The sequence below is a fragment of the Rhamphochromis longiceps genome, linkage group LG13 (genome assembly GCF_057381845.1).
Source record: "Rhamphochromis longiceps isolate RC_006_pf linkage group LG13, R_longiceps_female_GT1.1, whole genome shotgun sequence".
Classification (NCBI taxonomy): Eukaryota; Metazoa; Chordata; class Actinopteri; order Cichliformes; family Cichlidae; genus Rhamphochromis; species Rhamphochromis longiceps.
In genome coordinates, this window is record NC_140569.1 from 23,427,553 (window position 1) to 23,442,342 (window position 14,790).

At 39.4% G+C, this 14,790-nt stretch overlaps 1 protein-coding gene across 1 annotated transcript in view; it reads right to left on the reverse strand.

Moving 5' to 3' along the window:
• The window catches only part of macrod2 (mono-ADP ribosylhydrolase 2), a 423,775-nt gene extending 412,800 nt beyond the window's left edge, over window positions 1–10,975 (reverse strand). The window contains exons 1-3 of the mRNA XM_085428548.1: window positions 10,761–10,975; window positions 3,662–3,763; window positions 1,853–1,966 (exon numbers count right to left, since the gene is read on the reverse strand). Coding sequence (XP_085284674.1) covers window positions 1,853–1,966; window positions 3,662–3,763; window positions 10,761–10,797 — 253 coding nt within the window. The 5' untranslated portion in view covers window positions 10,798–10,975. The remainder of the gene's footprint in view (window positions 1–1,852; window positions 1,967–3,661; window positions 3,764–10,760) is intronic.
• Between the last annotated feature and the right edge of the window lie 3,815 nt (window positions 10,976–14,790).

The window sequence follows — 14,790 nt, forward strand, 5'->3', positions numbered from 1 at the left end:
GAATACCTACAGTCCCATCCCATTACTGCTGCCAGGTTCCCTCTTATCAGAACAAGAAGTTCCTGGAGCCAGGAACAGTTTTGAGAGAGCTTCACAAGGAATACCAGAATGCTGCCAATGAGAATGGAAAGCGTGCTGTGAGTGAGACATACTTTCGGAAGGTTTTTGGAGAGCAGGATTACTCTGTGTTCATTCCAAAAAAAGACCAATGTGACATCTGTGTAAGCGCCAAGGTAGGAAATACAGATGAGGATGCTCTTGCTACACACTTGAGATTGAAGAGTCAGGCTCAAGCTGAAAAGGCTGCAGACAAAAATCAATCCAGTGACACACTTTCAGTGTGGACAATGGACCTTCAACGCGTTCTTCTTTGCCCCCAGACAAAAGCAAGTACAATGTACTACAAAACTAAATTACAGATGCACAACTTTACCTGCTTCAACATGAACAACAGAGATGGGTACTGTTATGCTTGGGAAGAACATGAAGGCTCCCTCAGCAGTGAGGTTTTTGCACATCTGCAGTCCAACCACTTTGAGTCTGTCCTACAGGCCAACAGAAACATTGAGAAAGTCATTGTCTGGAGTGATGGCTGCGGGTATCAGAACCGGTGTGCTACCATCAGCAACGCCTACCTTTACCTGGCCATGAAGCATGGTGTCAGCATTGAGCAGAAATTTCTAGTTGCAGGCCACACACAGATGGAGTGTGACTCCATGCACAGTCTAATTGAACGGCGCATTGTGCAAGACGTTTACACTCCACGAGATTACGTTGTCATCTTTGAGGCTGCACGCATTAATCCATCCCCATACAGGGTGACTCAACTATACCACAATGACTTCATGAAGTTATCTGGCACCTATGTCACCAATATTCGACCCGGCAAAAAAGTTGGGGACCCCACAGTCCATGACCTCCGGGCTTTGCAGTACTTGACTGATGGACGGATCAGGTACAAGCTGGATTTTGAATCTGACTGGGAAGACCTGCCTCGGCGCATCAGCATACCCGACAACAAGCCATTCAAGTGGATCCCACTCTTTCCTGCTCAGTTGCCCATCACCCTGAGGAAATACAGTGACTTACAGTCAATGAAAAATGTACTACCAAGAGTGGCCCACAAGTACTATGATGATCTTCCTCATCAGTAGTATACATAGCCTACCAAATAGTACACACACACACACGCACGCACACACACACACACACACACACACACACACACACACACACACCCGCACACGAAGAGAAAGAGAGAGAAGAGAGAGACAAACACACACAGACAGATACAAACACACATAGACACACGCACACCTCTTTTATGAGCCTACAGGCCTCCTCTGCAAATTAATGGGTGGGTGAGGTGAAGTGAGTAAGTCTCCTTACTCTAGCTGCCATTTTGTGATTAAAATTGAAAAGTTACAGTGTGTTATGGTTACATTATAGTATGTCATGTTCATTTTATAGTTTGAAGAAAAACTGCCTAAGTCATAGGCATAATCTGCCTAAGTCACTTTTATTAGACAAAAGAAATGATGTTGGGTTTTGTTCTTTTTCCATACTTTTCCTCACATATACTTAAATGTTCTGTGAAAATATCAATTAAAAATATGCATGTGATATTTAGAAAATTAGTTTTTTCTTGTTTTCCGAAAACACAAAAAAATGACTTAGGCAATTATGCTATCAAGCTAACGATTTGTCTCAGTCATGCTGACCACTGTGTAATGCCATAACAACCAGTATTTCCCAAGTCTTAACAGCAGAGGGCAGCCAAGGACAACTTAACAGCCTTCAGGCATCAAACACCATCCACCTGTTCTAAAAGGTCAGAGAACAGAGTGCCTACCAGCATTGACTATGGCATCCACCTCCAAGACAGTAATATCTCCTTTGTAAAGAGATACTTTATCACTCAGCCCTCCTCCGCCTGTCACCTCCTTCCCATCTTCTTGGTCATCACCTGAAATAAGAAAACAAAGACTGTAAGGATCACTTTGTCAATGATTCCAGTGTCCTATACATCAATACTCACATTTTTATTCTATTTGTAGAAGCTGTCTAAAAATACTTGTGTGATGCAGTGTGTAGTATTGATTTTTGTTGTGAACCAGTTAAGTACAGTGGACAAGCAAGACAAGTTCACTTATAACCATTCCACAGTGTCTATTAATAGTAAAAATCAACAGCTTTCTTTGATGCAGAGTTTTTTGTCATAATCAATTTAAAAGCCTGTGTTGGTTTTTATTAGCAATGAGTTTTGCTTCTTGCTTCACATACAGCATACACAGTCACATACTGAATGACAGGTCGATTTATAATATTAACATATTAAGCCTTCCATTAACTCTTATCTTCAACTTTAAAATGACTTTTTTTTTACATAACAAATGGCTTATTTTTTTAAATGTGCCATTTAAAGGTAGCTTCATACGTTAAGAAAATATAATTCAGCTTTCTGAATCTAAATGAGTTCTGCTTATTATTTCTGACACTATTACAGGGTAATCACGCTGTTTCACAATTAAAAAATTATTTTTCATAATCTTTCACTTGCTTCTCTATTTTACATCATATTTTGATATGTTTTGTGAATTGTAATGTTAATTAAATACACTAATTCCAACTTTAAATCAATACAATTCCTGTCCAAGTAACTGAATATAGGAAAATACACTTCACTGGACAATTTTTAAGGGAAACCTGTTTAACTGTTTGTTAATGTAACTATCTTATTAGCCACTCAGAAACTAGATAAAATTCCCCATGTAGAGATGGTTGAGACAACCTGCTAAAGTTAAAACTGAGCATCAGGATGGGAAAGACTCTGAACAGAATCTTACAAAAACCCTAGACAAATTTTTAAGCAGCAGCAGAAGACCACACCGGTTGCCACTTCTGTCAGCTAAGAACAGGGAATTAAGCCAAAAGAGCTGGTTAAACATGTGATGATCACCCACTAAACTGCATTTGATTAGCAGTCGCTGGCTGATCCTTACTCTCTCAATTGCTATGGAAGCAATAAAGGTGTGCTACAATGCATTTCCATTTTGGCATCCTTCTTACTCACAGCTGTAACCCCACCATTTCACTTTACCTTTTTGGCCAGATGAAGAAACCATTCACACCCTTTTAGCAACAATTTTTTTTAAAGGAAAGGGGTCTGTGACATCACTATTTTGCAACAAGTTCTTGCACAACGTTGTCTTTCTGCCTCTGCTCTGTTCAGCAAGTGACAGAGCACCAAAGTTTCAGCTATCAATAAAGAGCAGTAGTCCACAGTTTGAGATAAAAGACTAAGTAACATACTGTTGTTTACAAATGTCTCTTTCAATTGATTAATGTTCATGTAGCACAGCCATTGTCTAGGGTTAATTTTGTTACAGCTATATAATCCAACACCAGTTTCTCATTTAGGTTTTGAAATGGGCAACAAATAAAAAAGATAGATAATACATATATTTTAGATAAGTGAAATTATGAAAATACATCTGTTCAGCTTAAATTTTTAGCTTAAATTAATTGTACTTATGCTGGCGCAGCTTTTCTGACAAACAGCACTCCTGGTTTCTGATTGACCTGTAAAAAATACCACAATGTGTACGACTACACACTTAGAAACACTTCAGCATCCCAAATGGCACACTCCGTCACTTACATCTGTTTTTCTCTCTCCAGGTTAGTATCTTGTCCAGAGAAATGAAATCTTGACGACGATACTCCTTGCGCCTGTCATCCAAACTTAGATGGAGCAGTCTCTCTGTGAAGACAAGTTGCATACACGTGACAGAAAATAAAAACAGTTTTACTAAAAAAAATAACTGATAAAAACAGGCCAAAAATGTAGTCCTTGCACAAATAGGTGCTGTACTGATTTATGTTAAAAATCACAAACATCCTTCCTTCACTTTAACTTAATATAGTTTTTTTTCTTCTCTTAACCAAAGTCATAGAAAAGTGCTCTTGCTTTACTGAAGGCCCCCACCCATATCAGTAATAGTTTCAGGCCTTGATGCGAATGTGGAACTTCCCCTCCACAAGTTAGTTGGACCTGTCATGAGACAGACCCTTCATCAGTAGCATTGTGATGGAGGTTGTTTAGCCATCGCTTATGGCTTTAAACTGGCAGCTGTGGACACCACACGCCTGTCAGACAAGCATTATTTTAGTGCAGGCTTCGTGCATGAATCCAAGCTTTTAGTCCTCCCTGTTCAAAGCTCTGTGTTGCTTTTTCTCTGCACAAACTCCTATACGACTTACAGGTCATTGAAAATACAGTCAAGGTGTATAAATATTTGAAAAGTTAAACAATTTTTGTAATTTTGCCTCTGTACTCAACCACAGTGAACTTTCAATTGAACTGAACTTAATATATTGCCCCAGAACCCGATGATCTTCTAGAGAAAACCCTAAAAATCAGACAGTCCTCTGTGAGCAAGCACTTCATAGTGATAGTGGTAAGGAAGAAACCTCTGGCAGAAGCAGGCTCAAAGAGGGCCAGCCTTCTGCTGTGACCCGTTAGCGGTGAGGGGAGGAAGCAAGGAGTAGAGGGAGAAAAGAAAGTGAAAGTAAAAGGAACTAAAAATGGAAAAAATGTTCAGTGCAAGAGGGAGAAATACGGTGTCTCTTTATCGCCCCTGTTAGTACTCTAATGCAGTGTTCTGGAGCAACTTTTCAGAGTGTTTTTAGAGTGACCTGATAATAATCAAGTACAACAGATCAGTCTCATAGTAATAAATCTCATCTGGCTATATTGATAAATAAAGCTGGAGATCATCTACAAAGCAAAATGATTTACATAAACAATATGGAATCTGTCAGATAGATACGACTCAAACAACTGCAACTCATTTTCTTTATACCAACAGTGGCTGCAAGTTCAAACAAACCATTCCTCTGCAGGGGATCAACAACCTGTTTTACAACTACGCATTCAAGAATTTTTCAAAATAAAATGAAAGGTATAAATCCTGCCTGAGCCAAGTAGCAACTCATGTGGTTTAATTACAACCACCTTAAAAGCCTGTGATATGTTGCCTGTTAATAAAGATAAACTGATCGTATTAAAAAAACAATGGTTAAACTTCTTTGAACAGTGTTGTTGGAATGGGGTACATTAGACCCACCAATAGTCTTGTAGGAACTGAGTCTAATCGACCCTATTCCTGCAAGACTGTTGATGGTTTGGAGCTAGTAAACACATGAAGTTAAACTTTAAAGATCAATATGAGAGAAAGAGCCTAAATATATATCAGCATTTATTAAAGTTGCTTTTCTTCATGTTAGCTCTGTGGGTCAACTCGGAATATCTTTTTCCTGTAATGGTTATCATTTTCTTTGTAAAGAAAATACATTAATGAAATCAATAGAAACTCTGAAAAAGAGCAAGAAACAAAAAGGAAAACAGTTTTTTTGTGTTTTTCACTTTCAAATGAATTAGAACTTTTCTAGATCTTTGCACTTTGGCTTATCAGCTGCTTGATTAAACTAAGCTAGCGTGAAAGATTGCTCCTCCTCCTCAGCCTGTGCTTCTGACAGTTAGTATGACTTAAGCGTGCTGATTAATTTAAACTAACATATTTATCCTGCTGCATCCGGGCTTCTGTAGGGGAAATAAATCAATAATGTTGATCAATTAATTAATAAATCATTTACTAACAGAGATTTAGAAGAGAAAAGCTTAATGTTCAACAGTCTACATTTAATTAATTTACTCCTTGATGTGGTCGAGAGAGTTATATTAATGATTTTTTTGTGAATTTTTATATTTACATTATTTTTTGCTGATTTTTGGTTTGTTCTTTGTTGGTCTCACAGGAAATTTATACAATTTAGATTTCTAGAATTGCAACCTGCTCCATCCAAAGTGAGATGAAGTCACCTCTTCTAATAACACCAGAGGTTTTCCAGTTATCTATAAAGTTTAAATTAAATTATACGTTTTAAATCAGGCAAGCAAAATGTGATCAAAGTTCAGATTTCAGCTTTAATATGAAGGGTTTAACACAATTTTTTTGCATTAAATCTTTAGGAAATACAACAGTTTTTTTACACAATCCCCCCATTTTTAGAGACTCAAAATTAACTGGACCAACTAACATCATTTTAAGCAGAAGGATTGTTTTTAATACCTGAATGAAAATCCTTTGCAGCCAGTGAGTGAAATACAGAACCCATCAATAAATACTAACTATATCTACACTGTCCTGCCCTTTGTCTGTCAAGAAACTATTTCAAAGAACTTACTTCTTAAAATCTCACTACATTTAAACTCATACTAGGCGCTATCTAATCAATGTACAGGAAATCTCAGTGCTTTGTGCTGCTTATGTGTTTGTTTTTAAAACAACCTACATTATAATTGTCTAATATCAAATAACTTCTGCTGCTTTTCTGCTCTGACTGCAACAGAGCCTTTGCTTGCTACTGGTTGACAGCATTGAGCTGTTGTGCAAAAGCAAAAGCAAATCATCCTAATTATGTGCTACTGTGAAATCATTGCCAGATAAGTAGCCTAGTTTACACTGTGTACTTTGAAATCACCTCTGTAACAGATCAAATAAAATGCATGTCATATCAACCTTGTATTGTTTCTTTTTAAATGGCACTATGGGTTATGAGACTGTTGCACAAATAAAAGCCTACATATTCAGGGAAAAAGAGATGACTATGTTCTGGTCAGAAATGTAAGCTTCTTTGGATCATCGTTACACAGAATATCACAGGAGGTCAGGCTTACATTGAAGGCCTTGCAGCAATAGGGGATATCTGTTGTATCCCTGATGTATTCTCTCTCCCTCTTGCCCACTGCTGTTACTCCTAAAATAGCTATTATTCTACATGGATGAATAAAAAGGCAGTTCTGGAGTTGAACACAGAAAGGCTCTCTGGACTACAGTGAAGCACTTTGTTGCTGTCCTTTGCAGAATCCCAAAGATTGGGTTAGAGGTCATGAGATTATTTCACATAGTATCATATCAATCAAACGGCCTGAATAGTTTTCTAAACTCCTGGCTGAAAGGACAAGTCACCTGTGCTGCACACATATAACATATATCACAAGTACCGTAATTGTCGGGCTAAAAGCCGCTACTTTTTGCACAAGCTTTGAACCCTGCAGCTTTTAGTCAGGTGCGGCTTTTCTATGGATTGTCCATGATTTTTGTCATATCGTAAGACGATTTGTTTTGTTTGTTCCGCTGTTGTACGGCACTACGTTGCCTGGCAGAAGGGCATGTGATCAGACACACAGTATCGGGGTTCAAGAGTGGTGGTCACATGTCCATCCGCCAGGCAACATAGTGCCACACAAGTAGCGTGAAAAACAAACTTCAAAGTAGCGCTACGCGTTCAGCGGGAGGCGTGGATGACGAGCGGCGATAAACTTGCAAAAAGCAAGTTATGCTCAACTCCACCGGTGGAATCTGACAGCGTGGAAAAGTGTGAAAACATCCATGATCACCAACGGATTTCGAAGGGCTGGACTGCTGCATGATGGAGAGGAGGACACCGCCACGGCCCTTCTGAGGGTGTTCGACTCTGACACTGACAACGAGGATTTCTTTGGTTTTGTAAGTGACAACGAAGGAAAGGAGCTGAGAGTGGATGACGAAGCCATCCTGAGCCTGTTCGTATCCGACACTGGAGAAGAGGACTTTGGTGGTTTTAGTGCGCAGGAAGATGGTGGTGAATGACTGACTTTTCTTCTTGTTAAAGCCATGTCACTGCACCTGAGCCGAATCTATTTTTCTGGTGTGCTGTAGGTTATTGTTATGTACTACATTTGTTACTCATTTATGAAGCACAGCACATGTTTCGTAATATGTACCCTTAACTTGTTTTTCAAAATATTAATAAAAGGGCTGTGTCTCCAAACAGCCATCTCTTTCCTGACAATTCGCTTTGTGCATATTCTCTTACATATGATAAGTCAACATTGAAACACCTGCGGCTTTTAGTCAGGTGCAGCTAATGTATGTACAAAACAGGATTTTCCCCTGATTTTAGCTTGTGCGGCTAATATTCAGGTGCGCTTTGTAGTCCGGGAAGTACGGTAGATCAATGAGTTTTGGGCAATTTCTCTAATTTTGCCTCCAGTGGTTTTAAAAGGTGTGATTGAAAACTTTCAACTTTGTTGAAGGTGTTTAACAAAAAACCTTTAACATATTTCATTTTTATGCATATGGCCTCATTTTCAGAGGTTCAAAACTGATGGGACAAACTGACATAATTTGAAATATAATGACTGGTTTAAATACTTCAAGACAATCACCATAACTAGATACTGTGTTTCCTTCCTTGCGCTTCACTAACTGAAAAGCTTGCTCTACTGAGTTGAGACCAGGTGACTGGCTTGGCAGTTGTAGAATATTTGCCTTGAAAAGCTCTTCCATGGCTTTTTCAGTATGCTTTGGTTCATTTTGCACACTGAAGTGCTGTCCGATCAGCCCTGCGGCATTTAGCTGAACCTAAGCGGAGAGTATAGCCCACTACGCTTCAGAATTCATCCCTCTGTTTCTATCAGCCGTCACATCATCAACACTAGGCCCATTAGGCAAATGGCAACCACACATGCCCGTGACATAACATTGCCTCGTTTATGTTCAATGGATAATGTTTTATGCTTTGGATCAGGGTTAGGGTTATGCATTTGGAGCAGATCCTTTCATTCTCCAGACTTTTCTCTTCCAATCAATCAGAGCTGTGCAGGCTCTTTTAGATATTTGCTGCCAAACTCTTCATGAGTGTAACCAGTGGTAATGATACACCAACCTCCTTGAAAGTGTTTTTGCTAGATGCTGTGAAGCGTTTTTCTTAACTAAGAGAAGAATTCATCTACTTAGTCTTCTGTGGTCTCGCAGACCTTTTGGTATGGCTGAGCTAGTGTTTTCATTCTTTTTGATTGATCTGGCCACTCAAAAAGTTTTTACTGTCTCTCTGATAGGTTTATTTTTTGGGTTTTCAGCCTAATGATGGCCTCCCTCACTCCCGCTGACATCACTTTGGACATCACATTTAGAGTTCCAGTGAAAAGTTACCATATTCAAGTTCAGCATTTGGAATAATCTCCAGATCTTTTATCTGGAATAATAAGCAAACTGACTTCATCTAACCATGAAACATTTTGTCAGCCAGTTGTCCAATTACTTTTGAGCCATTGGAAACAGTATTTCCTCAATAGTTAATGCAAAAAATTATGCAAAGCCCCTTGAATTAAAGTTCAAAGTGTGAATTTTAAATTCATATTGACTGTTTGATTTAAATTCCAGTGTCGTGGCGTACAGAGGCAAAACTACAAAAACTGGCATTATCCAAGTACCTGCAGCCTGAACAGCATATGCTGTCTTTTTATTCATGAATATTCTCGGTTATGTTTCTATATGTTGTTCATTCTTTTTCATAAATCTTCCTAGTTTTACTACAGTCAGAATTCTGGTAAATGTGGCAAATCAGATTTTCAACCGCTTCAGAAATAAGGCTGATCTTTCCAGAGAAACTAAAAGTGTCAAAATGAGGGAAATTATTTCATCTTTGGTGTTATTACATAGCGCGATTTCCCAAAGCCTAGAGACTCGCCCAAGTCAAGGAGCATTTTAAGAAATAAGAATGTTAATATCCTTAAGTTTAAAGGGTTTTTCTTTCTTTCATGTTTTGACTTACCATGATCTCCTATTAAAGGGATTTGACGTAGATTAACAATAGTACTTACATTGATATTCATTCTGTGGTGCTTCCTGCTCAAACTGGAAGCATTTATAGAAACATCCTTTAGACACAGACTGAACCATAAAACAAATGCATAATTCAAATTGACAACCAAAATAATGCAAAACAAAAAACAAAAACATCGTTTCATTTACTGAATGAGCTAGATCAGATAAGGAAATTTGCCCCCAATGTGACATTATGTAGCACTGCTTCTCTCTATAAGCATGTCATAGCAGGGAAAATACATGTGCAATCGACATGCATAATTGTGGCTGCAGTCTAGTTGCTGTTTGCTCGTTTTTAAGGTGGCAGAAACGCAATGCAACCAGTGACTGCCACACTAACCACAGCTGCTAAGCCAAAAGAAAGAAGTTTACCCCGAAAAAGCTCTGCTGTGAGTTACAAAGCTACAACTCACAAGTAAACTTCACAAAGTGCTGAAGTCTCCCTTACTGCCTCTGCCTCTGTCAGACAACAGGTCTGTCCTGTATGTCAAAGAGAAAAGTTTCACAATAACCTGCTATCGTTGTATGCTTCAAACTGTGGTCGGCTTTAAGAATAAGTGCACGGTTTATATTAATGCACGCTAATTCCTAAGAGAGCTGTATACCTACAAGGGCATTCAGTTGCAGAGAATGCTGTTTGCAACTCAGCGAACTGCTGCTGCTGCTGCATCATACAGGTGGGAGACGGGAACTGTTAGTTGGGGGTGGTGGGGTACTCTGACAGGTACGTGAAGACTCGAGAAAGATCTGTGAGCACCTTAAATGTAAGCTAATAAGCAAGCACTGTGTCGGCAGCGTTGTTGCGAATGTCAAACACACATTACGGCGGCACAAACAGGAGGCGGAACATCATTACAACATCTGTACAGTCCGCCCTGTGGGATTATCAAGCAGTCTAGGAAACAAGTAGGCTACTACTGCAGCACACGGACAAGACGGAAAGAGTGTCTGTCAGTCTTCTGGCGTGGTAAAGATTCACGCCGTCTGCCATGGAGATGATGATAGCCTCATTCCACCTCCCCCCCTTTCCAAAACAAGCCTTACCTTTTTCAGTCTTCCAGTCCTTTTTCTTTTTGCTCATGCTGCCGGAATGATTAGACTTCGAATGGTTGTTTTTTGACTGTGGCAACCCCAGGCTCACAGTGAATAGAGTTCCGAGAGAAAAAAAAAACCTGGAAGCTAAAGTGAAACAGCCTCTGGACGGTTGTCTCACCTGTGAAGCTGTCAAATTTCTATGGACCTCAGTCGGCTCAACCTACCGTGACTGCGCCGTAAAATTTTCTGTGTACTCGTCCTGGGCAAGTGATTGGAGCGCGGGAAAGGGGAAGTAGGCGTGCGATTGGTCCGGCTGATCCGTCAATCACGTAAGGTTCACGCACGGAGAAGGCAGGGTAGGTTGTTTCCGGCGGTTCACCCTCCTGGCGTGTGAGGCGGTAGTCTAGTTACAGCCACACTGCAAAGAGTGCAGTTTACTTTCAGTTACTGCAAGCAAACAGTCCTGCAACTTTGTACCTGAAATATGCATTTGTTTTTATTATTATTAATAATAATTACGGTAGTTCGAAATTAATTTCTGAACACACTCCGGAAACAAACGGAGTAGCCAGTATAATTAAAACATAATAATCAATGAATATGGGCTGTAGGCTGATATAACCTCCTGTCTTTTATATGTAAACAGCTTGTTAAAAACCAAGGAACACTGTAGTTATTACTTTGAGAGTAATGTAAAGGGTTGTTGCTTATGAGTAGCAGCCTTTTTGACTTTTTGACTTTTCTAATCATGTTAACTAAACTTCCCTTTGCTAGTATTCTTATGACATGTCATTATCCATGATGGAGCAACTATTTGCAGTGTGTGAGGAAGTAATGTTGCCTCAATGCAATTGTGCAATCTATTTGTAATTCTTAACAGCATTGGGTGATTTTTGTGATAATTTGGCTGTAGTTGTGGCTGATAAAAATGATATTTATACAAATGGACAGAGATGGAAGAGGACTGGAAAGACCAGATCAAACCAGTAAGTGAGGCTGTCATATGTGAGAGACTGGTTCCAGAGACCACCGTCTGTCATCTGTTGTATTAGCCATGGTCTGGTCCAGACCCATCTGCTCCTAAAACCACTGACATTATGCGATAGTGGAAAATTTCTTTCATCCAATCTGAACTATAATCCCTATCCATATTTAAAACAAACAAACATTTTGAGCATCATTTTTGATGAAATGCATCCAGATTAAATGCAGTTCAGTCATTTCAACTGAGGGAAAAATATAAAAGAAAGGGGCAGCATAAATGGACGCCATCGCGGTTTACAATTTGCTCATAGTCTATTTTAAACGTGCTCGCCAGCCGCCTCTTAATGCAGTCAAATTAATGATCTTTATCACACTGAGCTGGTGCACCTTTTAGGAAATTAAGACAAAGTAATCAGCTCTCACATCTGGCACAGAAACTCGTAATTTCCTCATAATTTTTTAATTAGTTTCCAATCTCACTGCCTATTACGGATTTACCCAACTGTTGAACACCATCCACACTGGGAATAGCAAACTTAAGTGTTTGCCTCTGACCTGTATTTGAACAAATATTGTATTTGAATAAGGCGGAGATTGCGGGTTTACAGCTGTAATGTTCGGATCAAACCACTGGGTGTCAACCTTGCTACATTTTAGCCAGCGGGACTGATTTTGGACTTTAGAGTAAATATTCAGGTTCAAAAGCTCTTATACACTCTTTAAAACATAGCGTCTGTTTACACGATACCCAATATAATATATCTATTATACTAAAATATAACCAACTATAACATAGGTCTAGTATTCACATTCAAGTACCTATATCCGCATTTTCTTCTTATGTTATCTGTTTGGATCTTATTTTATTGTTCACTGGTCTTCATTTCACTCTTAGAATTGTTGTGTCTGTCATGTTGGAATAACTAACGTTGTTTGTTTCCTTTGAAAATTTGTGACAGCATATTTTTCAAAACAGAGCTCTGGCCTAAGTAGATATTTAATCAGCCAAAGTAGATGAAAGTGTTATTTAATGTTGTTTGCATGGCTTTCTGAGTTTGATTGCGATGATGGTAATGTCTTCTCTTTTTCTAATAGGGTGATGAATTAGAAATCAACAAAAATACCATTGTCTGGACTTTTTTTTAAAAACTGGAATCGATTTAAATTAGTTACATACTGTATGTATTACTTAACTAATGTGTTATAGTTTGCGTAATAGGGAGCAGTAATTCAGACAACCTGTCTGCATGTCTGGTGAGCAGCAGAAAGATAAATGTTGACTGTCTTGGCTACAGCGAGGACATGATTCTGCAAAGAGCAACAAGATAAGTCTTGGCTTGCTGGCCACAGTGAAGAGTTGATTCTTTAGGGCAATCTGTATACTCCCAAAAGAGGAGGATCTATATTTGTAAGTTTGCGTAGGCTATTGTTATTGTCATGGTTACAGCACAAGAAGATTAAGCCGGAGGCTGTACCTACAAGTCACTGGCAAGAACATTGCATCGTCTGATCTGTTTTTGGCTATATATGTCATATCCCACTTATGACAACAGTAAAATAATGCAATTATCTACAGAGAAATGCACAAAATTATACCTGACTTAAAGTGAGCCTAAAGGCTATAGTAATTATAAGTATGCAATTATGTAATTATTGTTTAAATGTGTTCTTATGTCAATGTCCACATACCCTTTGAAGGTTTTTTGTGACTTTTTAATTTGTTTTATCTGAAGGGATCATGTAATCATATCTGTTCTCAGTCAATGCCTAATAATAAAACACATAATTACTTAATACAATAATTAGTGTTTTCACTGTCACAGATCAATCAGTCAGTGTAGACAAAATATTTCAACTTCAGTGGGATCTCCGGCGGAAAACAAGGTTTAAGCCTCTGTGCAGCTGGCCCACTGAAGCTTTTTCTAGATGCCTTCCCTTATCTGGTGTTTTTCCATAAATTTCCATATCTTGCAAGGGACTTTAACAGGGTTACAGGACACAGCTCTGAAAGCCTTAGATAATGTCTTAATGTGTCCCTAGACTACATAAATAATGCATGTATTGGCTTTTTTTTCCTTCTCCATCCTACCTGATCAATCAAGCATTTGTCTGACCATATTAACTATTATGTGTTATGATAGTCTCTGCTCATCTGAAACAAAAAACCTCTATGTACTGTAGGTATATATTTATGTAGGACCTTGATTGTTTAGTCTTAATCTAAGATCTGTTCTGCATGTTGCTGAACCCAGAACTTTAAGAGGAGCCATATGGTCCCTGAACACTTATGGAACCATCTATCCATTTTCTCCTGCTTATCAAGGGCTGGTTCGCGGGGGCAACAGCCTAGCAGAGAAGCTCAGACCTCCATCTCCCCAGCTACTTCCTCTAGCTTATCTGGGGGAACACCAAGGCGTTCCCAGTTCAGCAGAGAGATTTAGTCTCTCCATCATGTCCTGGGTCTGCCCTGGGGTCTCATCCCAGGCACGTGCCCAGAACACCCCACTCAGGAGGCGCCTAGGAGGGATCCCTGTCAGATGCCCGAACAATCTCAACTGGCTCCTTACTTTGAGGCCCTCCTGGATGGCCAAATTTGTTACCCTATCTCTAAGGAAGAGACCCTTCAGAGAAAGATCATTACCGGCGCTAGTATCTGTGATCTTGTTCTTTTCAGTCACTACCCAGAGCTCGTAACCATTGGGAAGGGGAATGACGTAGATTGACCAGTAAATTGAGAGCTTCACTTTTACACTCAGCACTCTGTTCAGCATGATAGACCAGTACAGCATCCACATCACTGCAGCTGCAGTACCAATCTGTCTCGTGATCTCCCGCTCCCTTCTCCCGTCACTCGTAAATAAGACCCCGAGATACTTAAACTCCTCCACCTTGGGGATCAATTCGTCCCTAACCTGTATTGGGTACTCCATCCTTTTCCGGACTTTTCCTTTTGCGAGGACCATGGCCTCAGATTTGGAGGTGCTGATTCTCATTCGCACCACTTTACACTCAGCTGGGAACTGCAACATTGCAAACTGGAGTCCACTACCTGATG